The sequence below is a fragment of the Pelecanus crispus genome, chromosome 2, assembly GCF_030463565.1.
Source record: "Pelecanus crispus isolate bPelCri1 chromosome 2, bPelCri1.pri, whole genome shotgun sequence".
NCBI lineage: Eukaryota > Metazoa > Chordata > Aves > Pelecaniformes > Pelecanidae > Pelecanus > Pelecanus crispus.
The window spans coordinates 101,909,148-101,934,394 of NC_134644.1; the positions used below are offsets into that span (position 1 = coordinate 101,909,148).

Here is a 25,247-nt window from a genome sequence, read left to right on the forward strand (position 1 = left end):
TTGAGTGATGTGTTCCTTATAGGAATAAAGCATTAGAGAAAGATCTGACATGAAAAGGGGATCTCCAAGTCTGGACTGCTTCTTGTGACAAGAACCTGACAAGACAAGGGTTGCATCAGAATCAGAACCTCAGCTAGGAAAGCAATAAAAATATCTTACTAGTGGAAGTATACAGCATAAAGAAATTTTTAAAGTAGATCAGAATTGAAATAAACTAAATTTTATGCATCTTTTTTACACAGCATTCCACAAGACAAGCAGAGAGATAAGCTGCTCATCCTCAAGTTTACAGGCCTAGGATTTCTCACGGAAAAGAAGCAATTTATGAGTTACAGAGAAACCATCTTTGGCTCACAAAGTCCTGAGCTGTATAAAATGGGTGGCTGGGATAGCAGTGTGTGTGAGGACTTTACTATAGAGCTGAAATGTCTCAGTTTTACATAGCATAACAAAAAAAAAAAGGTTGAAGTTGTTTATGCTGTGGATATTACTTGTGCTAATATCAAACCTTAAGTATGGCTTTGCATTGTACTGCTTTTTGTTTATACAAGCAAAACAGAAAAAGCAATCCAAAACTTTTTTATATTCTGAAGTATTTTATATATCTTGTTCATTATATTAAAGCCAATTAATTCCTTCATCTTCTAAATGTGTGCTTTTAAAGCTTCTCCCAGTTCAAAACACAAAGAGGGAAAACTTAATATGAAGTGTCTACATATCAAAATCAGTTACCCATGCATGTTTTTAAGCTTAGTAAACACACAGTCCATGAAGTCAGGAGAAGCTTTTGCCTGTATTACCCATTTTATTTCTGTAAGTCTTCTGAATACCAATGACAAAGCACCAACTGCTCTGGTCCTCTACAAAAACAAGGAGTTCTTTCAAAGAAGCCTTACACAGGTGGAGCAGAGAGGGAGAGTGGAAAAAGAGGATGTATTACAAAAAATGTATCTTGAAGAATTCCACATTTTTGCATTAGTCAGTTTTCCTTTTTTTACAAGTGCCTGTTCATGCATCTTCCAATGCAGGTGACTTTTGAGGTGCAATGTAACTCATGTGATAGAAGCCAGAGCCCTAACCTCAAACCCTGACCACAGAATCACTTTAACAACATATTCTCTGGATATTTCAGTGAAGGTACAAAACAAACAATCTCCTGAAATCCAAGTAGCTGCTCTTCAGATATCAAATACAAGGATATTTCTCAGCAAACATACTGAAAGGCTGCTAATGCCTTTCTGGAATGGGCTGTAATATCTTGAGGTGACAGTTCCTTGCTCCCATTTATTACCAAGGTTATCCTTTGTGAAAAAATAGGTACATTTTTAGCTTTTCAGCAAGGAATGAGAATGTGCCTAGGACAGGTTATTCAGCATTCAGTCCAGAAACATTGAGAGAGCTCTCAGAATCTGGGAGATGTGATTCAGCCTGCCCCTAGAATAAGCCTTACAGGTGATTTATACAACTTGGCAGCCTAATTTAAATGGAATTCCACTAGTACCTTAAGCTAAGAGAATCTAGAAGGGCACAGAGACATGCAAATAGGAAACTGTACTAAAGGGTTGCAAGAGTTCAGCTCTTTGAACTGATGCAATAGATGCTACTATATCTGCTATTTGAACTGATGCAATAGATGCTGCTATATCTGCCTCACGAGTGTAAAAGAACATAGTACAAAAAAGCTACAAATTCCAGAGGAAAGCTTGTGATACTTAAGGTGGTAAAACCTGAATGTAACCCCCTTCAAAGCTGACAGAAGTTGGATGAATTGAAGACAAGTCAATCTTAAAACCTCCAGGGTTGTATAGTGTGGTTGGTGGGGGTTTTGTGGGGTTTTTAAGGTTTTTTTTTTTTTTTGGTTGGTTGGTTTTGTTTGTTTTACTCAATGCAAAGTTTTGTTCTCTTTCATAAGGGAGAACACAGAATCCCTTTTTTTTGTTGCGTAGCTTCCACATGAGCTCAGAGTCATCCTTGAAAAGGAACGTGGAAGCTCATGTTGTCTCTTACAACATTCCACAATCACAAACAAGTAGAAAACTGAAAATTTTCAATATATGACTGATGATTTCAGAAGTGACTTGTTCACACCTTTTCTTAAATCTTTTGAGAAAATAATTTGCTGAGTGACAGTGACCAAGTTGATAGGAACTACTGAAAGTTTCCCAAAATTACTATTGCTTCTTATTGTACTTTAGCAATCTCTGACAGTAAAGGTTGCTGAGTCATTTCTGCCTCACATAGATCCTAAAGTTCACGCTTGTTGCTGGCACAAAGATGGCCAAAGAATGCATTAATACAGAGGATATCATTAAGCTGATGGAAGATATCACAATGAACAGTTCTCCCTAGAGATTCCTTAAGAGCCTAAATAAGCAGTTGACTAGAGGTAATACCTCAGAACATGAAGTTACTTGAAAAGAAGTCCTTCTTAGTAACTCAGTTCAACAATAAGAACTATCCTGCATGCTACAAGCTATTAAGAAATTGTAACAGTCAAATTTGTCAAAATTCAAATATTTGATAAAAATTTGAATGATACTAAACTAGTACCCTTTGGAACTTGTACTGCCCAGAGAGGTAGTGGAGGCCCCATCCCTGGAAACATTCAAGGTCAGGCTGGACGGGGCTCTGAGCAACCTGATCTGGTTAAAGCTGTCCCTGCTCCCTGCAGGGGGGTTGGGCTAGATGACCTCCTAAAGGTCCCTTCCAACCCAAAGCATTCTATGATTGCAAGGGCTGTGCAATGCCTGTGTGTGCATATGTATATAAAAGCATCAGGATTTTGAATCTGTCTGTAAATCTGAGAGAAATAAAGGACTCCAGGATGTGACAATCCTACAAGCTCCGAGAAAGTTACCTCCTCAAAATCTTCACTATAGGAACAACAAGTTCATATCACCCAAAGAGGAGGTGAATTCTCAAAATACGGATCTGTAAAGTGTTAGAAAACTAGATTACTGTTCATACAACTACTTATTTTCACTCGCTTCAGCTATGATCTAGTACCAGGTGAAAATACAGAATTACACTCCAGCAGAAAACATAACATTTTATCAGTCATCTTATTGTTGGACACCCCTCATAGGTTAACTGCTTCATTTACAAGCAAGACAAGTCCACTTGGTATGAATTTCTGCAGTGTCTAGAGACATGACAATATGAAAAGCCAGCCAGCCACCGAAGTCTGGGAAGCTATTTGAAGTGTGATGACATAATTCAAAAGTTGAAGCATATCCAAATAGGAAAGAGAGAATCAGTCTGACAAATTAAATATAAAGTTAAATTGTTAGGGGAACACACTGCAAAACATCCACAAACAACCACCACCCACACACAAAAAGAAAACAATAAAATACTTCTCCAAAAATCATCAGAACAAGCAGGTTCCTAGAGAGTCTACAGAGACTACAGATGATCAAAGGACCAAAGAACCCTCCAAAATCTCACATTCGGAGAAGTGTCATGACACTTACTTTTTCATTCACAATTAATATGAAAGATTTTTGATATGTTTCATGACATAATTTTTTTTCAGGAGTGGGGTGGGGACGGGACACAGACAAGACTATGACAACACATGACATGACACTTTTGTAGCTGAATTGCTGATAAATGAAACAACAGAACAAATTAATTTAATGAAAGAAATCACTGGGACTGATACTTATAAAAATCTAAAAGACTCTAAAATGAATCAGCAAAACTACTTGCGTATAACCTCTCACTTTACACTAGTGATTTAGTCTACTCAAGACTTCAAAAAGACATTTGACAAGGTCCCTTAAACCCATAAAGAAACTAAGGAGCTAGGAAATAGGGTCTTCACTTGGAGGAATTAATTACCTGTTCACTTGTGACATAAAAGAGAGAATAGGAAAAAATGTTTTAGATTTATAGTGAAAAAAGATCAGCAGTGAAGTCTTAGAGGGATATCTGTTGGGGGCTCTTCTGTCCAACATATTCACTAGTGATCTAGGGAGAAGAGTGAACAAAGTTTGCTGAAGATATTAATCACACAGGATGGGAAAAATAAAGGTCAATTGTGAAGAAATGCAGAAGGACATTACAATGTCAAGTGACAAGACAATAAACTGGCAGATGACGTTTAATGCAGTTAGGGCCCAGTTGGTGCATATGGGAAAGAACAATCCCAACTTCATATAGCAAAATGACAGGCTCTGAAGTATTACCTTTGGGGAGATAGATCTTAGATACCACTATGAAACTACCAGCTCCATGACTAGCAGAACCCAACAAGGCAAATAAAAGATTAGAAGTGTCACAAAAGTGCTATCTTGAATACTTGGATGGGACAAAGTTTTTTATCTCGATGTCAGTAATAACTGGTTGGTATGATGCACTACAGAAATTGCCCTAACATTATTAAACAGTGTGTATACGACACTAAGGGGTCAACAGTTCAAAACAACTCTGTTATGCAAATTCTTTTACTGGATCATTAGCTACATGACATTTTTACTTTCTAGTGTTTTTGTACCTCAAACTGAAACAGCAAGCTGAAACAATACCAGTGAAACACACTTACATTCAAACACCTTTTTAGGAAATTATAAGAAAAGTTGTATTGTAATGACACCACATTGCAAAACTAAAACCACAGCTATATAACTTGTCAAATGGTTCACATACAGACCGGGACACAGCTGTGGGCAGAACTGAACTCTGCCACTCCAGCTATCACTGACACAAATCTTCCTGTTCCCATTACAATGCAAAACATGCTTTCACAGAATACTTACTTTGCTGGATTTCTAGAACCCAGGGTCCAATAATGTGACAGTATCTTTTTTTCATGAGGTAGTGACTTCTTTGCCTGAAAAAACGTGTGATGCTCTACACAAGATTTCCACAGATTTTTGCATGCTCTGTAATTTAACATGTTGAAGGCAACAATATGTTCTCTGGATTCATTCTGTAACAGTACGAAATACCATGTTTCAATATATACAAGCAGACCAAACACAGTAAACAACCTCATAAAACAACAATGAAATTACTTTTAGCTTAAATAGGAAAAATGCATTTAGGAAAACAAAAAAAAACAGTGTATAGTAGATTTTGAGCTGGAGATGGCAAGAATAGCCCTGTGACTATATGAAATTCTAAACTGCAAAACAGACACTCTAAAAGTTTAAGCAATACTGGAAAATTATTAAGTTTTTCAGTTCCTAATCCTTACAGCGTTAATGAAATATTTAAGTCTAGAGTGGTAAAGATTTTGTATATATGACCGTAATATTAAATGGTGTCCTGGTTTCGGCTGGGATAGAGTTAATTTTCTTCCTAGTAGCAGGCATAGTGCTGTGTTTTGGATTTAGTAGGAGGAGAATGTTGATAACACACTGATGTTTTTAGTTGTTGCTAAGTACTGCTTATGCTAGTCAAGGACTTTTCAGCTTCCCATGCTCTGCCAGGTGCACAAGAAACTGGGAGGGGGCACGGCCAGAATAGTTGATCCAAACTGACCCAAGGGCTATTCCATACCATGTGACGTCATGCTCAGTATATAAACTGGGGGGGTTTGGCCGGGGAGCAGCGATCGCTGCTCGGGAACTGTCTGGGTATCGGTCAGCAGGTGATAAGCAATTGCATTGTGCATCACTTGCTTTCTATATTATTATTGTTATTATTATCATCATTACTATTTTAATTTATTTCAATTATTAAACTGTTCTTATCTCAACCCAGGAGTGTTTCTCACTCTTACTCCTCCGATTCTCTCCCCTATCCCATCGGGGTAGGGGGAGTGAGCGAGCGAGCGGCTGCGTGGTGCTTAGTTGCTGGCTGGGGCTAAACCACAAAAAATGGCTAAATATAGTTTCAGGTTTCCAGTCAGATCTTGACCTCCTATGACAAACAAAACTCTTTTAAACATTCCATTAAGGGTGCAATGTAGAAAGGAAAAAACCCTCAATCTTTGAATTCAAACTCTTCACATAAAGCTTCAATTCAATAATGTTCTTTCAAGAGACATAGTATGCAAAAAGCATCTGCTTGATAGTCTTTTAAGAGATACTAAAGATGTTAACGGTGACCCATCTTGGGGGAAAGAAAGTAGCTGTGATGGGACTGGAGCTGCTGCTACTGCTGTTCAAATCCAGTCCTGCTTTCTGGATGATAACATGAGGCCACAATGAGGAGATCAAAAGGAAGCAGAATACAAAGCTTGTGTGTCTTGGTACAAACTCTTATTTGTAACTTCAGTGCCAAAGCCCCAGTGAAACACAGGTGTAACACAACTGTGCCATCCACATTTGTGCCCTCACCAACTACAGAACTTGTTGAGCTATTTCAGATCCCAAGAGAGTTTTGCACAAGACACAGCTTTAGTTAGTTAATATAGTTACTGATGCAAAGAAAGTGGAATGAAAGGTAAAGTAAAGGGGAGAAAGCAAGATAACATGAGACCTGAGTTAATTGCTATCACAGCTCAGCACTTCAGTGAAAAAAGCAAGTTTTCAATGTCATTTCTCACCTTTTCCAGCTGTTCTGAATTATGACTGAATTTTGACACATCAGCATACAATTAGGTGGGCAACCATCTCAGGAAAGCTCTCTAACTCATACTTTGGAGAATGTCAGGATTTGGGTTGCAAAGTCTTTTTATTAAAGGACTCAGACCTAACAAAGTTCTTTCTCATACAGTCTAGCAAGAAATAAGAGGTCCCACCTGGATAACACCTTGATTTCTAGTTGCCATTGTCCTTTTGCTTGTTCACAGCAACAATCCTACTGGGAAGTAACTACAGACCATTTTGGCTGCAATAATCAGCGTGTTTTTCTTGTATTCTTTTTATTTCTAGGCAACATTTTACAAATGCCATGTATCAGAGATCAATGCCTCATTCTGCAAGTCACTTGATGACTAGTTCAGAGAATCTATGACTGAAGTCACTATTTTAGAAAAGCAATGAGACTCTCAAGAGAAAGATAAAAAGGATTTGCCCCTTGATTTTACATAGGCACTGCAAAACATTACCGGATTGCAATCTTTCAGGCATGTTTTTCCCCATATCTATTAAAACTTTTTTTTTTTTTAAAAGAAGTAGGGTTTGTTATTGGAGCATCATGTGTACTGGAACCAATTAATCTTTGTCAGTTCACCACAGTTGCTTCTAATTCGCTTATATAAAATAAAGTGTGCAAGCATAGCGAAATTTTAACTCAGAATTTCTTGCAATATAAAAAGCACACATCACTTAAAGATTTAGCAACAAACAGCATTTCTTACATACCCCCTGTTGGCTGAAAACCACCTGAAGCACTTTACACTACTCCAGCAGACAAATAAAAGGAAATGTAGAGTTATTTTTGTCAGCCTGGAGTACTGGTCTTTCAGTTCCCATAAAAATTAGATTATCCAAACATCTCGATTATACTGAAAAGCCATAGCGTAAATATAAGGAATTAAGTACATCTAATATTCTGTTTTTAAATTTAGGTTTGAAAACAGTAATGAATCTTGCTCTCTAAGCCACAAGTACCTTCTTCCCAACTGTTGTCACTGAACCTTCTTAACAGTTTCTAAGCAGGCTAAAAGTCCAAATATGGGCTTATACTAGGAAAAATACTTTCAGAAGTTTCAGAAGAATGTAGTCAATTTTTAAATTAACAAAATCTTTTGTTAACAAAACCATAAGGCTCACTAATAGGTCACCTTGCAAATCGTGCTATTAAATTGATACACCATTTTAAAGATGAAGAGTGTTCTACTGGGATCCAAGGATTTAGTGCCTATCACATTTCTCAACTCAAGTTCCAAAAGAATGCTATTTTAATAGTTATCAAGAAATGAGGATTAGAGAAATCTGTGACCATTAAGGTTAATGGAACAATTCTCAATAGCTAAAGTGAGTCTCTTGCTATTTCAGCATCAGGCAAGAACTTTGATCAGACATATGCCTATTCCATTCACACAGAATTTGAAAGTGCGTACAACATAGCAAGTAAAAACTTATTTTAATATGCAGAAAAGGAAGTTGATTTGAAAGACACTGTATAAAGTTTCATTGCTGGAAGCTTTAAAATGTTGCCTGTAAACTAGTATAGTTCCTATTCCTACCTTAAATCTTGCACCCTTCATTAAGTCTACATATCATGACCTTTTAAAGCATCAGACATTCACTGATTCTGTCTTGCTCCTCAGTCCTTATGTAGCTCTTCAATAGAAACAGAAATATTGCATACTTTATCAAGTAGCTGATCAACTGACTGAAGCAGTGGGAGGGTGAAAGAGGAGGTGAGTAGCAGGGAAACAGTGAGATAACGTAAGTTGAGTCTTCAGAACAGGGGCATAAGGAAAGAAAAAAACGAGTAAGAGAAATAAGAATAAATCAGTGAAACATGGCACATCCCAATGACTGCAAATTCATAGCCTTTGAGAACTTTCTGTAGATTTTTGCAAAGAAATCTACATATGACATATAAAACTCTGAAATGTTATAGCACTGTTGCCATCTTTAGTAAAATCTTGCCTACTAATATGTAGCATCTGCTCTGCTTTCCCCACCTTCTTCCACCTTCCTTTCAGCCTCATTTACCTATTCCCTCCTGCACTTCCAAGCAAAAATCTGATAAACCCAAAAACTGACATGACCTCAGTCATCTTCCTTCACAAACCCCTCAAGCGAGCCACCATTCTGGAGAAAACCCCTAGCAGTCCAGCTGCCCCCTCACTCCCATCACATTGCAACAGCAAGCTTTTCAAGCAACAGTAAAGTACTGCAGACATGCAGACTTGCTGCCCTAAATTTCAGGCACAAGGGGCTAACTGACAAGGACAGACACATCTGGAGATTTAATAGCACACCTGGTCTGATTTTTCATATCTACTGAGAAAGAGTGAAAAGGTCATGTGGCTGGCCTTATTTTTCCCACAGTTCTGTAACTCTCTAAGCACAATACAGTGTGCATTACTGTAATCTCAGTGGGTTATGAAATAAAGAACTATGATCAATTAAGAGGAGATTAATTAAATTAATCAAGGGCCTTGAACTGTCATCATTTAACAAAAGCTTAATTGAACAAATGTTAAGAATGCTGCCCTCTTCAAAGGTGACACATCTCCAGAAAGAGAAATTAAATTTCTGACAGCAGTAAAGTCTTTATGCAATGAACCCACGTATTTTACTTGATCTTTGAGTCCAGTGACTATTACATATTGACACTTCATTCCTCCATATTAAAAAAAAAAAAAAATAAAAAAACCCAACCTGTAAGCATGCTCATCATCTATTGTTACTAACCACCGAGTTTTGTTCCTTACCAGTAAATTTTTAATCCTAGAAGAAGGTAATACTTGTGTCATACAATTACACTGAGTGTAATGCAAATATAATTACACTCACAAGCTAGTAGAATGGTTTGCCAACCACTCATTTCTTCATACAGTGAAATACAGTTGAACAGACTGAGACAAGTTTACATATAAACAATATATTTAGAAACTTATAGCTTGCAGAAAACTTAAGACCCCTCTGTGGTGGGTTAGGATACGCTCTCTCAAAAGAGAAAACAGTTTCATTTGTGCATGCTATGTATGTAAGCATTAGTGCAGTAACACTATCTCTAGACACTAACTTTGTTTACACAAGAGCCCTGAAAATTAGGAATGCGTACATACATGCACACTCCTCAGACTTGGGAGATACCCAACAAGGGGCGGGGTGGGGAGAAGAAAAAAAAAAAGAAAAGATGAAAATACTCTCCTTTTGGGTAAAAAAAGCCTCCTTAGCAACTTGTGTTCAGCACCCCCTCTAATCGATGAGGGTCAAGAGGTCTTCTTGCAGCACAGCTCCTAGCACTTTAAGAACTCATCAAGAGCCTTCATAAAGTTTAGGTATAAGTTAACACTTACCTTTTACTATCTGAGTTCTGTCCTCAACTGAATTAAAGTATCTATATATCTGCTGGTCACTAATTTCCATATTTATTCCTGTCATATTAAATATTCTCTTCTCTTGCTCAAAAGATAGCTTAGTTTATCTGTTCGTATTATGGCAGTACAATACTGTAATCAAGATTTTTTTTTCTATTAAATAGCCTAATATTACAACAAGTCTGCAAAAAGCAAACAGCATTATGAAGACTGCTCTAAAATCTTCTATTGTGCATCAGTTTTGTCAACTATCTTCACATATTTTGCCAACTTCTAAAGTGCTCCATGTTGCACGCAGCAGGAGATGCACTATCCCCCTTTCCAACCTCATGTCTTTCAGCTGCAGACCTATCCTTTTCTCCAGGTGCCTTCCTTTCTTCCAGAACCGAGCCCCATAAGCAGAAGGGACCTTACACAGTCCTCTTAGATGGGACAAGCAGCTGTTTAGTAGATTCACTGCAGTGAGGCACTCTACTGGGCAGGGAGAGCATCGAAAAGAGCAGCAGATGCTGGCAAGAAAAGGGAAATATGCTAGGTTACAAAATACTGGAGAAAAGATGATCTGCATTTCCCCCAAGTCTCCAAGGGAGAAGAAACCTGCGTGAGTAAGATATAGTCCAACAGACTGAATCTGAAAAGATTCCATGCTAGAAAGGAAACAAAAATGGGAAACAGCGAGCATAAAGGACCACAATAGCAAGGGCAAGTTCACAAAACAGAATTTCAAAGGCAAGTTAACGCAACAGAGCCTTTTGTTGCCTTAACATTTAGGCAAAAAAAAAAATTGAACATGACCACTTGAGCAAACGAAAATGAAATGACTACTTACATGTTTTTGCCGTTGTTGTATAAAAAATTTTTTCCTTTTAAAGGAAATTTTTAATATGTTCACCCTAAAAGAAAGAAATAGACTATGAATACTAAACAATGTTTAGACAGGAAAAAAAACAATGAAAAATAATGCTGTATACATCAAGCCTAAAAGATTTTAGCTGTTAAATATTCAGTGAATAATACGCAGACATCTCCTGTGTTAAGTGGCAAATAGGTGTCAAGAAATTCAAAGCAAAAGCTAAGGAAAGGTCTTTTAAAAATTGAGATTCTTCCTCATTTACTCTTTAAATAGCTCACATAGCAATTCTCTCCCACCAAATCTATTCTTGCAGCAAAAACTTGATGACATCCTTTACTAAGCCGCACAAATGTTAAATGTGTCAAGTTTGTGTAACTTCAGAATCATAGAACAACTGTGACTAAAGGAACAAAATTTAAGACCCTAATGACACGACAAGGTTGGTCATAAAACATCTGAAATTTCCCAGAGACTTCACAGAATTGGCTTCATAATGTGAAAAATATCATATTAATTAATATCATATTAATATATTAGTATTAATAACTAAACAAACACTGTAGTTAAAGTCATAATTGTAGAAGGATCAAAACTGTAAGAATGAGTGTTAGTATATTTTTCACTTCAATTATTAACATTGCTGCATAATTTATGTGGTAATTTTATACAGAAGTGAACATCTGTTTTCTATATATACATAGTATGAATAAAGATTTCCTAAGGTAAGGATTACAGTTGGAATTGGTGTTCAAGCAATTTTCATTTTAATTATATACTTATCAGTTTTGCCAAATTAAAAAAACTTCGAGGTACCCATGTACCTTCCTACAGCAAAGCAAGATTTGTCTGAAATACCTAATTTTCTCTACAATACTTTTACTTCAATAACTGAAAATTTACGTATTTTGAAAAAAGGAATCTATGATCAGCTAGAATCATATGGATGCCTTGGGAAAGCTATTCAAGGTCTGATTGAGTCATATCTGCCTGAAAAACACCATCTACTCACCATGAAAGGGTTTTGGAAGGTTGCTTCTAAAAGTCTCAGAATACTCTCATCAACTGATAATGTTTCACAGCACCTTAGATCTCATCAGGTATGAACTATACTGAAGATCATCTCAGTTCCTACTACAGTTTTTGCATCAGTCCCAGCAAGTGGGACAATGGCATATCATTCATTCCCCACTGCCCATGAGAAAGACGTACTTTAAGTATAGAGCAACGTTCCTCATTCATACAGGATTCATGTATTTGCCAGTTACAAACACAAAATGTAGCGGAAGGAACAACCCCCCTCCTGCACAAAAGAGGTGGAAAACTGAATGTGTGCCCATTTCTGAAAATGCTTTTCTCCTATCAATTATAGAACCACAAAGAAACAGGACTTTCATTCACAACATTCTTTGGTGACTAGCAAAATTGTTGTGCCAGTTATTAAAAAGAAAATCGCATCCACTTCTCCTGTTAAGCCAACTCTTGAAACTTATGTGCTATTTGACTTGCTACCTCAAATGGTAATTATCTGTACTGTTCATCTAAAAGTTCTGGATTTTGAACTTCCCGGTAAGTCATATAAACTTTCAGTTGCATTTACTGAGATGCAACTCATTTACATATAAATCCTTTCTTAATCCTGGTACTACTCTGCCTGAACTAGTACCACTCAAGTTTTGCACTTCTGGTTCTTTCCCAACACATTTTTTGACTTAGATTAATCTTCAACAAATAAGTTTGAGTCATTCACAGCTTACACAGCCGCTGTCATGGTCTATTTTTACCCTAATGTAAGAGCCAGCAGAAATGCAGGACACAGAAAACCAGCCTTACAAAACTAACAAAAAGGTAGCCAACATGCAAAAATACCAAAACTCTCTCAATCCCTTTTTTTTTTTTTTAAAAAAAAAACCAACATGATTCACTGCATGAGCACATAATAATTTCAAGTCAAATCAGGGCTTTAAGTCTCTTTATTTTGACTCTCCTCTAAGTAGAGCATCCCTCTCAATTCCATTCATTCTTAAAGTACAACTAAACCTATTTAATTCAGTGACAAAGAACACTTGCTAATCTGACAGTTTTATTTAACATTAACTAAAAATCATTTGCAGTGTTACACCTACAAGTTGAGTTAATGTTCGCATATAGCGCAATCCACAAAAAAAAAATCCAAGAGATTAAGGTATCAAAGGATTTAGATTTAACAAGGGCTTGAAGATCCCAGATCCAAAACATGATCAGAATAGAAGGTAGGTATTCTTACTCTAACTGGTGGTTCAGCTGCCCTTATCACTCACCAATAATCTGTCCAGTGACTATGCAACATTCACAAATGATTACGTTTCATGGTTTACCTGTAAAATGCTCATTACTTGTAGCATATTAATAATGATACATCTTTTGGGTTCTGTCTTCCTATCATTCACAAGGGTCAAAATAGATTTGTCACTCAGTGGGCAACAGAATTATTCATTTCTGATCAAAATGGCAGTTCTGTCCTAACACTTAGTACTAACAGCTGGTATTTTTGACTTTAAGCAAAAGTGTTTCTATAGCTGAAAGTCTCACACTTTGCCATTGGAAGATTCAGCAGGCATGGTTCTGTCAGATTTGCTATGTAAGACTCTGTCGAGTTGTTTCTTAAATTTTAACTTAGCAATGTAGAATGCGTTCCTCTAGCAGTTCCTCTGAAGTTTTCAAAGCAAAGAAACTGCATACACTGAATAGCGTTTAATACACAACCTTAATTGCTGCTGATGTAGAGAGTGCTTGTCTGGTTTTGCCATTAAAATAATACTTTACTTGCAAAATTAATTTGGAAGTTATCACAAAACAGTTGAGCACCCTCAAGAATAATTTTCCAGAGCATATAAAATACTGCCTTAAATCCAGAGTTATTTTTTTAAACCTGCCTTGTCTTGCATTGCCTCTGACTGATCAGTCAGCTCCTTACGTAGGTTGCTTTGATTGAAAACTCTCCTTTTGCCAAGGCAGTACTCTCTCACTGCCTCTGTTCCTGAAAACTTTTGGTCCCCTTTGACTACTACCATATGGCACAGTTGTATTGTTGTCATCCACTAATGCTGCACCGTATTTTACTTAGTTTTGGAAAGAGTGCTTTGATGGTGTTTGCTGCCACCTTGAGTTCTACCACATTTATGGTGAAGCTTGCTTAGCCCGTTGGAAAAACTACTTACTACAAATGGTGTTACACAAAAGCCTAAATACTATTTCAATTATCTGATTTTTTTTTTCTTTTTTCCCCCCATTCTCAGGCATATACTGTTCAGTAAGGAATCTCCTTACCTGCACACCTTCGGTCCAACCAAGATACATTAAAACTCCAGGCATTACAGAAATATGTCCTGATTTGAGATCTAAAAAGAAACTGAAAGTGTACACTACAAATACAGCACAGGCTAGTCTGCTCTGGCGACTTTCCTTGATTGCTTGTTTTCAGGGGGCAGGGAATGGCCACCATTCCTGCATGAAGAATTATGACTAACTCATTCAAGAAGCCAGAAGTAAAATATCAGAAAGTTATCCCCCTCACTGTAGTGAGTTTTTGCTCCTTTCAAGTTGAGAAGATATTTTTAGAGAGAGTAGGAAAGCTTCTGTAAAATTATATTAGCTGTCAGCTGAAAATATTGCTGCCTAAATCTCACATTTTAAAGTGGAAATCATTTGAACTGAAAAATCTGTCAGGTTATTTTCCTTCCTTTTTTTTTTTTTTTTTTTTTTAAATGAGAATAGGTTTTTGTAAATGATGTTTTAGCATCTGTGGTTTATTCCTCTGTGCTCTCCAGGAGCAAAAGTAGCACAGGAAGTTGTGGATTCCTCCTGTCTTGTGTCTAATAAAGCTCTCTTTCCCTTCCCTAAAAATCATACAGTCCTGGATTTTAAAATGCCATCACTATGGTTTCCAGGATTACTATTATCCATTCATACCTTAGGTCACTAAGTTGGCACAACAAGACTTGCAGAAGACAGAAAATGTGCCTCTGGCTTGCAGTTTTTAAAACCTGCGTCTGTTTAAAGAAGCTGAGAGATTGACATATGAAAGGGCAAAGCTCAGGGCACAAAGATGAAAGATAAAATTCTTTTATGCTTTCATTGCATTAGAGATGGAAAAATACAAGATGTCACTGTGCTGTACAAAAGCATTATTGACATACATTTATGATGGTGACTATACATCCAAGTGAGTTGAAAGACAACTCACTGCAAAGAAAAAAGAAAAATTTGGGGGCTGTGCACTACATTTTCCACTACAAATAAATTGAAACCTACTTCATTGCTTTACCATCGGAAATACCTGTTAGGTTGGGTTCATAATGAAAGGATGGATGACTCAAGTATTTAAGGAATATTGCTAAGCAGCACCTTTTTATATAATTAAGGAGCAAAAAGCAAGTACAACCCATTAGCATGCACTTTTCTGCCATGATTAAGAAAATGGTCTCCAGAAAAACGGTTACAACTTACACGAGGAAATTATGCATAACATGATAAAGCTATACTTCATAAAGTACATAAAACAATTCATACTTATTTTAAAAAAGAAAGACTGGGAAAAATTCTTTCTGATCCAATCCAAAAACCTTAAGGAAAGGCCCAGCCTCCATATAATTTCTAATTTATGTTATCATTTTTAGTATGGTATAAATAGCAAAGCCCATAAATACTATAAATGATTATATCTTAAGTAATTCCTAATGTCATCCATGTTAGACATCTTGTGCACATTGCTTCTTCGTAGAGGTTATTTTCTACAGCACTATCACACATTCTAATGTTTTCAGTATCACAGAATAATGCAAAGGTCTCTCACCCAGAGACTCCAAAACTTGTTAACATTACATAGCCTTGTTTGATGACATTCAAAAATTCGTTGAAATTATATTATCCTAGTTCCAGTAAATCTGAAGCTCCAAATAATTCTTTTTACATTTCTTTTCTGAGAAGCAAATATCTTCTTGCTGAATGACAAGATAAAATGATCAGACCATTAGCTGTTGAGCTTTACTAGTAATACTGATTTTAAAAAGACGACATATTATTGGAGGAAATCTCCAAGACCACAGGGTCCTCCTAATCATGTACTGAGACCTGTATGCGAATTAACTTGATCAAGACTTCACACAGTGCAAGGAGTCCAACAGTCTTAGAGAATTAAAAACCTAGGCAACAGGTTTCATTTTTACCTCAACACAAGGAAATATCATGATACCCCAATAAAGAACAAATTTTTGTATTGTAGGCTTCTTTGGAATAAATTTTAAAGCATATGGAAATAAGATTGAAAAGATCAGACATATTTCTTTACTAGTAAAGGAATTTACCAGGGATAGAAGCTAGTGCAGATGAGTTTTCTATATACAGCAATTCCACCGGATGCAATCCCAATCATAAGATCTAGATTATGGAGATCCTGCAAAAGAAAAATAATGTAAGAACACAGATGCAGTTTGTGACATTCCCATTTATCTACTTATAAATTAATTTTCAAGTTTCCTATACTTAAATTGCTACTCCTGAGGCAAAAATTCAATCACATATTTGGATTTTTTTTCATGCATCTCTTTTCTTCAATGTTATGTACTATGTACTACAATTCCACTCACTAAAACAAGTTCTAACGCTCATCTAACTACACTAGATATTCTTTAGGTCAGCATCAGACTAATGTTTCAAGTCCAGCCTTATTAATTTAACCATGGGAAAGAAGTTGAAGTACTTCCCAAGACAAGTCAGGTAAATGTCACAGAATTCTGGGAACTGAATACAAATGTCCTAATTCTAAGCTGTTTAAAAAGACAAAGGAAATAATTCCTTTTTTTTCCAAAAAGGTCTTACCAACAAAAAGTAGGCAGGAGGTGACCATAATTCTGCATATGAGAGTATGCTAGAATGTACACATATGTGTACACCAATATTTGATACACTAAACTGATTCCATTGTTAACTAAAACAATACCCGTCCATTAGCTTAACATGCTCAACTCAAAAAATACATCCATAAATTTACAATCCTTTATATATAGCGAGAGAGATACTCAAGAGGAAACACATGCTTATGTACAAGCAAACACTTGAATTAAAAGGAAAAAAGGGGGAGAGAGGATGCTGAATGGTCAATTTGAGTCTAAACCCAAACTGATGTTACAAAAGTTACAAATCCTGGCTTCCTATTTCTCTGTGATCAACACTTACTAATACATCATTACACAAACTTCTAAACAGAGCTGAACACATGCATAAATCTACATGTAAGTGTAGAATCCATTGGTTAAAACATCAGGTTTGACTCAAAAGTAGTTTCAGGCTATTTTGTAAAGGATGGCCAAGGGTAACAGATTCTCTTAAAGCCTTCAGTAGCTTAGCTGCTCCTCTAGATGGTACTCTGTGCTCAGTTAATAAGCAGTTTTCTTGTATGTCTAATCCCAATTTCTTTATATTAGTAAGGTACAGAAGAATAGAACAGATAGCATATGGTCTAACAATACTGTGGAAAGTCTACAATAAATCCTTTAAAAATAGTTGAATAGAAGGGTGATACAGGCATATGAATGAATGAAGCTGAACCTAATTTGTAATGTGATTTATAAACCTCCAGTGAAATACCACAGCAATTCATAGGGAATGAGCATAACTTATTTAATACATAGTGCATTAACACTGAATACTGACAAGATGAGAGGACTACCAGTCCTATCTCTGAGAGTATAATAAAAGAAAATCATTAGGTAGGTAGCAGTCCAAATACACTTAACTTCAAGGCAGCCCAGAATCAGCTGAAATTATTAATAATCCTCAGCAATCTGCTGCCCTGCTTTGCCAAGAACTGCTGCTAGAGGAGCTGGTTGAATCCCCATCGGAAGACGCTCCCAAACTGCCAGTTTATGCCAGCATATTACAGGAATTCAGAACTGACACCCCATTATTTTAACACTTGGGGAGAAAACTAAGGTATTCCAGGAGATGAACTGTATGTAATTTAGCTGTCCCTGCCATGATACAGCCAACCTAAAGCAGGGCAGAAGCTTGTACTATTAGCACTTGGAGCTTACTCCAGGTTCTTGCTCTTAAAAATCAATACTGTGAAGAAAAAACAGCTTTAGGAGAAAAAAGCTGAAAACCTACATTATTTAGCAGAAATAAAGAACTAGCTAAACACTTGATAGGGATTAATTAGGCTAAACTACTCTATTTTCTCTGGGAGCTTGTCAGAACAAAGTTCATTCCCCACCCCCATCTGCCCCCAGTCCAAAACACTAACCTCCCATGCCATTTGTTATAATGAATTCTCTTATGTTAAACCTAAGAAAGCCAAAACTAAGATTTTGGACTAGCGTAAAGCAAGTGGGTCTCCCAAAAGAAAGATGATATAGATATGCAGTTATTTCCCTTTCAAAACGCCTATGCTGTTAAATTGCACAACTAAGAAATAACATGCATATACTTTTCTTTTTACCTGTTTCTTTATAGAGATAATCATAAAAAAAATTATAAAGATAAAAATGATCATACCAGGCATCTAGCTAGTTAAATACTGATTCACGTTTGATTTCATTTACAATTGCCATCTGGATTTTTGTAGATTTGGAAATAATATTGATTCTACAAATTTCCTATCTTCATGTCTCTGAGTAAAAATGAAAGATGAGTTAACATCAGACTAATTACTGAGTAAATGAGATAGCGGTCCAGAGTCAAAAGGAGATTAGGAATTCAAAGAAATCTCAATACAGTTTTAAGGTATTGCATTCACTCTCCTGAGTTTCTTAATACTATTTCATTTTTGAATATTGCAATTTCAGCAGTTCAGATTTATCCTCAGAGAAAAGCAGAAGTGTTTGCAGATGAAAACTGAGCTCAGGTTAATTCACTAATGGTTTCATGTTTAGCAAGTTCCTAAAAAGAAAGCTCACACTTGACTTCTGCAAAATACTTAACTTTGTACCATAAAACATTAAAATTAAGGAAACAAGATATTCATCTGTTCTTCAAGAAACATTATCCAAAAGTGTCCCATTCTCAAGCACCAGTACAGGAACATCAGCTTCTTTTGGCCACTAGTATAAAAGCCTAGCTCCTCTGCCATACACAATCTAAGAGGACTAAGACTATTTTAGCAGCAAAGAGCTGAAGCATAAGTATCCACATAGATAAAGCCTTCCAAAAAGCCACAGTTTAACTAGTGCCTGCTAGATCTGTTCAAAGCACTGGGACCTGACAAAACTGGAGGGGTGATTTAAGAGCAGTACTAAGTCAGGGGAGGATATCAGGAGGCACAGCAAACATCCCTGCCAAAGCTGGGGTACAGTGTGGTAGCCTCTGTGAAGCAGCAGCATACTGGGGGGGAAGGTATCTAACATTCACTACAAACTTCAGAAATAGACCGTTTCAAACTTCAGAACAATGTCATTTATAGTCAACATGGGCTACCAGATGAGACCAAATCTTGAGGAGTACTCTTCTGCAGGACTGCTACAGCACAGGCAAAAAGCACTCAGCAAATGGAAGACTATCTACTAGAGGACAATGCCCAGAATGTCCACTCTGATATAATCCAGTGCTGTCACTTTTCCTATAGGCCTTCAGGAGCATAACCAATGATAACGTGTTGAAAGGTTTGCCTCATGGCATTCAGTCCAAACAACAACTTGTAACCTATGTTTTGGAAGTACAAAACTCCAGCGACAACCAATCACACCTCTACTAATAACCCCCCTTCCCAGCTTCCAGTGTTTTACAGCTAGAGGATTTCCTGGATCAGAAGCTTTTTGTATGTTTAACGGACTCCAATGAATCATTCTTCCACTGAACTGCCTAACTGCTCTTGATACCTATTTCACCTTGGTCATCCATTGAAAATAGCAGTAATCCCCACAGTTCAACTGCAGCCATATAGAAAAAGTTCCTTTTGCTGAAATCTGTCTCTTTCCAGGGAGATTGAAGCTCCTTAAATCTTTAAGAAATTGTTCGTTATTCACATTCTCCATGCTGTTCACTTGCTACAGAAGGCTTTTCCTTAAAACACTCATGATTGTTATCCTTCTCTGTACTTTTCTTATTCCATTACCCACTTTGAGATAAGAAGGGAGAGGAAGAACAAAACTCAACATTCAAATTATATCAAAACACAGATTTAAAAGGTGGCATAACATTTTCTATTTTGCTTTCTATTTCCTTCCTAGCAGCTTCTAATTGTCTCGATGTTCAGTTCAAGTACTAGAAAAAACAGACCACTTCAAAGATTTTCATCCTTCAAAAAAATTGAATTGTGATAAAAGTATTAATTTGGATTGAAACAGTAGCAGGACAGTCTGCATCTTAGCAGCCTGGAATACAGAAGGCTTTGATTCAAATCTGTACTCTATTTGATTCACATCATACAGTTTGGTGTCAGGCAGAGTAGGGGCTCATGACTAATATTCTGACAACCTGGTAGCCCCAGGTCATTAAATATGAAACAGCGCACTGGGAAAAAAACCCACAATACTGTTTAAGCTGGTATCTCCAGTAGGTATTTATACTCAGAGCAGCCCAGTATGCTGCAATGAAATTTCATTTAGTTGAAGATGTCTGAACCCACTCTAAACTATCCTCACTACCTGGCACTGGTATGACCACTAGTGACGTCCTAGATGTAGTTCGGTGGCCTACAACTCAGGAAGGATGTTGGAAATTGAAGAACTTTCATAAACAGCATCCCATGAACATTAAGATAATAGCCTCATGGTGAAAGTCTTGGGTCTTGGAACTTAAGTTGGCTTATCAAAATACTAGGCTACAACAGAAGTTAAAAGGCATAGACAGATCAAGTTAAGTGCACATAGGAAAATCTCAGGTGTGACAGTAAAGGGTTCTTCAATATAGCAGAAAGGTGACAAATGACCCAATGGACAGTGAACCTAGACAAAGTCAGATTTAATAAGATGCCTGTTTACCATTTAAAGGTAATCACCTTATTAGAAATTGGGAAGGCTTTTACATTGTTAGAAGACACAAGAACATAAGAAATCTATTCACATATGCTACGTTACTTAACCACAACCAATGCATGTGAACTAAGATATCTGATCACCTTTATCAGTTGTCACATAACAGTTGCCTCTCCTGATACTCATATCAGATGGTATAATCACAGACAGTTCATATGTTCATCACTTCAATTATTTCTTTTCCTTTGTACTTTTCCCCATCCTTAAAAAAAGGCTTCTACAGTTTGAGCATTGCATTTCATGAATATGAATGTAATTACAGTGGCTTTATATAGGAGTATGTTAGGAATTCTTAGAAATCTAATGCAACACTCACTTATTTGCGGTAGCGTAAAGAAAAAACAGAAGAAAACATCACACTGAAGAGAAAGAAAATGACCTTTTCTACCCCTTCCATCATTACAGAAATTGATGATTTTTTTTTCATTAAAATTCTCAGTGTCAGGATTATCAACAAATTTCAGAAAAATGTTAGGAAAAACAGTAGTCATCTTCATTTAGGAAATCAATCATCTGCACTACACTTCATTAAGTTTTTATACAACAAGCTTTATGCCAAAATAATTTGCTATTACATAAAAGCACAAATGGTAACTTGCACACTAGGATGCAATTAAAAAAAAAAAAGTATTTTGGGGATTCGTCTCAGACAGCTAGTGTAATCAAACAATTAAATCCCAGTAGCCAGTGAAAGAGTAGGACATGTTTCTTATCAATGCACACCCTGTATCTGAAAGATTTCAAATACACCATTAGTGGTCATCTTCCACACTGTTAAATACTGCCTAAATTTAGCCTGGAGTCAGGGAATAGAGGAATAAAATAATAAAAACCCCCTCTATATTCTTAACACCATTAGAAATTCAGAGAAAGTAAACTCTTAAAACACCTGCCAACTACATCATAGCACTAAACAGAGCATTCATTTTCTTTCATGCTAAGACACGCATAAACTTTACTAAAGTTATTAAGTAAAATATATTGCAGTATTGAAACAATTTATCTTAAAAAATACATTGCTATTCTTCCAAGGAGATCTAGCTTATTTGGCTGAAATTCCAGCACCTAGGTTACACAGAAACTATTGAAAAATTACCCAACTCTTGACTTAAAAATAACACATGATAAAGTCAATATTTAAATGCTACTGGTTTTACTGCTATTAAGTTCATGTTAAAAAAGCATATACATTTTTTTTTCTAAGTGAAAAAAATCACAATGTAAACATACTCTACCACTGTGCAATTCCACTCCATAGAATTCAAGTGTTCGTGCTATATTTATGTAGCAGGACTCTGCTTCAGATTGCTTGAGGCCACTAAAAAAGAGGGGGGAAAAAAAAAGATATATATAGACCATATCAAAAATAAAAGACATGATATTATATTTATTTCAAATGCAGAAAAACAGAAGAATCCCACAGCCCGGTATCTGACAAATCAACCTCATTAACTAGTACCACAAGTTCTTCACTGGTGAAGGTCCACTTAAACTCCTCTAAAAAATGGAGCAAATTACACACAACATTATTACCTTAGAACTGGTCCAGAATGGCTTTTTATAAAAATCATTTGTATCTGTTTTGTTTAAAGGGATGAGGAAATGATTCCCCTATAAAAGCTTCCCTTGTAACAAGAAGCTGTATCTGTAAATATTCTATATTGCACAGTCTCTCAGAAGGAAGTAATTTAGAAGAAAGATTAGAAGCAGGAATGTACTAAAAAAAATAAGGGGGAAAAAGAAGATTAAATAAGTTATGAAACTTACTGAGGAAAAGCCATCTAAAAGTCCTAAAATACTTTTTTATCCTGCTGCTAGATGTGAAATGTGCTGCAAGACTGACAAGGATTCTATCTTCTGGTCTTCTAGAAAGCTTCTACAATTCTGAGACATTTTTTTCCAGAGATAAAAACTCAAAAATCCCCACACTTCGAATAAACAGATTATATGCCTTCATGGAAGGGCTACATGGAATCTGCTAGGAGTTTTAAAAACCAAAGAAATCAGCAGTAATCCCTACCTAGCTGGTCCTCCCATGTAGCTTACTAATTATTCATTTGAGAGGAATGTAACATGGCCTAAACAAGATTCCTTTAGGCATGATAACGAAAGTAGTCCCTTCCAATAAATTGCAGGGCCAAGATCAGTCAAGAACTGATCAGACAAGAGGCAGCTCTAACCTGGAATCTGACATAGCCTATTGACATTGTGCTGTGCCCACAGACCACCAATTCAGGCACTACAGCATGTTTGAGTAACTGTAAGAACAGAGGCTGAGGGATGCCTGTAGTATCTACACACATCTAAGTAGAAAAGACATATGATATCATCCTATCATATCTGCAACTAAGTGCAGGTAAAAACAACTCTCTGCTAAGTGAGCTTCCAACATGACCTGCATAAAATTATGTTAATCAAATGTCATTTAAATACAACCTATAAAAAGCTGACCTAACATTGTGTTAAGAACTCCAGATACAAAGGCATTCCACATAAGGCAGTAATTCTCAGTTTTAAAAACAGGGTTTTACCTTCAAAAGATGGATATTTATTAGTTTTAATTAATATCCATCCTTTCAAATTCCAGACCATCAAAATACTATGCCCTGAAACAGCCAGTCTAGGAAATACTACATCATGCTCCATGAACCTGAAAGTAACCTTGAACTGGAAAGCCATTGCCAGCAGCATGGCTTGAGGATGTTGCAATATTGGAAAAAAGAGCAAAGACAAAAGAAAAAAAAAAAGGAAAAAAAAAAAAAGAGCTGTTTGTCACAATCCTGACATAAACTGCTTATTCAGATCTACATCTACAGTGACTACTGTCACCTTGATTTCAGTAGACCTTATCTCTTTCACTGTGTCAGAAAGGCAGAGGAGAAAACAAACACAAAATGACCATTTTATTATACAACAGGATGCTGAATATGTTTGCAAGAGCACATTATTTTCATTTTTTAAATTTTGACCAAGAACTTTGTTCAGAAAGATGGGGAAAGTCTGTTGCATACCAACAAGATATGCCTGCAAATTTTAATTCTCCATTTGCATACACCATCTACACCAGATCAATCAAGCCTTGTGTCTTGAAGGGCCTACAAGAAGAAGTATCTCAGCACTGACTTTTTTTTTTTCTTGTTGTTACACCTCCCTGCTCAGAGATGAAATGAAACCTTGAGGTCCCTAAGCAGGTGATTGTTACTTGGTGAGATAAACAGGAAAGAGGAAACTGGTCTTTGTGTCTCCTTCAAATTTTATAGCTGTTGATAGCCAAGGGCTAACAAACATTATCTGGAATATAAGCATCATATGAAGTTTCAAATGCATCCTTCTCCTCAAACTGATGGTTAGATCTAGCAAGCACTACGAAAACATTACCAATTTGGATAGTATCTCCATCCTAAGACCGCAGGCTGCTTATGCACTAAGCGAAAAACAGTAACAAAACCTTGTTAGAACAAACTACATACAGAAAAATCTCACTATGGATTTGGGGATGAACACAGAACTAAAATTTCTGAAGCTGTACCAGTTCAATATGACAACAGTTGCTTCCTCAACAGCTACTTACTGTCCACTGAATAATGTCCGATATGAACACGTTCACAAAACTACTTTCTCAGATTTTGCAAAACATTATAGAAACTAGCTAAAATAAACTTGTATTTAGCTACAACACACAAGACATAACATGGCTTCTCAAATCTGTACCATGTTTCAGCAATTCCAGCCTTTTAATTTTCCTTGTGAAAGCTTCCCAAAGGATAGACACTAAAGAATGAAAAAGGATAGTTGTTTATAGGGCTGGCTTTGCAATCCTGTAATTTAAGAATGCCAATTTAAAAGGGATAATCATTTACAGATATCCTATATGGTCTACAACAAATATTATTTACTCCAGATCAGCAGAAGTCTCATTCCAAAACACTGTTCTCCTCAAACTTTAAGAAGATAAATTATCGCTTTCTGTCTTTCCTTCTCAGAAGGCCTACTGAACACCAGAACCATTCTTGTCAAGTATGTTACTGGCACTGATCTAGTCAAAACCATGTCTCAGACGTAAGTATTCACTATGAATGCCAAAGGAGGATGCAAGAAATACTGCCAGGATATACAATAATTTTTCTGCCTCTCCCTGCACTCCAAAATAAATAGACCTGAAGAGGTAAGTTTCAAAAAAGGTGTTAAAACAACAAAGAAACATTTTTCCCAGTCCAGTCTACTCAAGTATTTTTATTCAGAACTTCAATTACCACCACCTACGTGAATTCAAATGCAGCAGTTAAACTTCTAGGTCATTAAGGCCTCACTCTACCAAAAACACTCAATGAAAACATCAATTTCACTGAAAGGACCTAGAAAAGAAAGGAGTCTTTCCAACAGACCCCACCACATCTTTGTCTGGACCAAGGGTAACTTGTAGTCTTTTCTCTGCAGGATATAACCAGTTTTATATCTCTGACTGTGATAGCACTGAATACATGAGTGC

At 36.5% G+C, this 25,247-nt stretch overlaps 1 protein-coding gene across 2 annotated transcripts in view; it reads right to left on the reverse strand.

Moving 5' to 3' along the window:
* The window catches only part of PTPN3 (protein tyrosine phosphatase non-receptor type 3), a 97,159-nt gene that overhangs the window by 45,757 nt on the left and 26,155 nt on the right, over positions 1-25,247 (reverse strand). For both annotated transcript variants that reach the window (XM_075704849.1, XM_075704848.1), the window contains exons 8-11: positions 21,989-22,076; positions 16,094-16,182; positions 10,728-10,791; positions 4,761-4,933 (exon numbers count right to left, since the gene is read on the reverse strand). In XM_075704849.1, the coding sequence (XP_075560964.1) occupies positions 4,761-4,933; positions 10,728-10,791; positions 16,094-16,182; positions 21,989-22,076 (414 nt within the window). The remainder of the gene's footprint in view (positions 1-4,760; positions 4,934-10,727; positions 10,792-16,093; positions 16,183-21,988; positions 22,077-25,247) is intronic.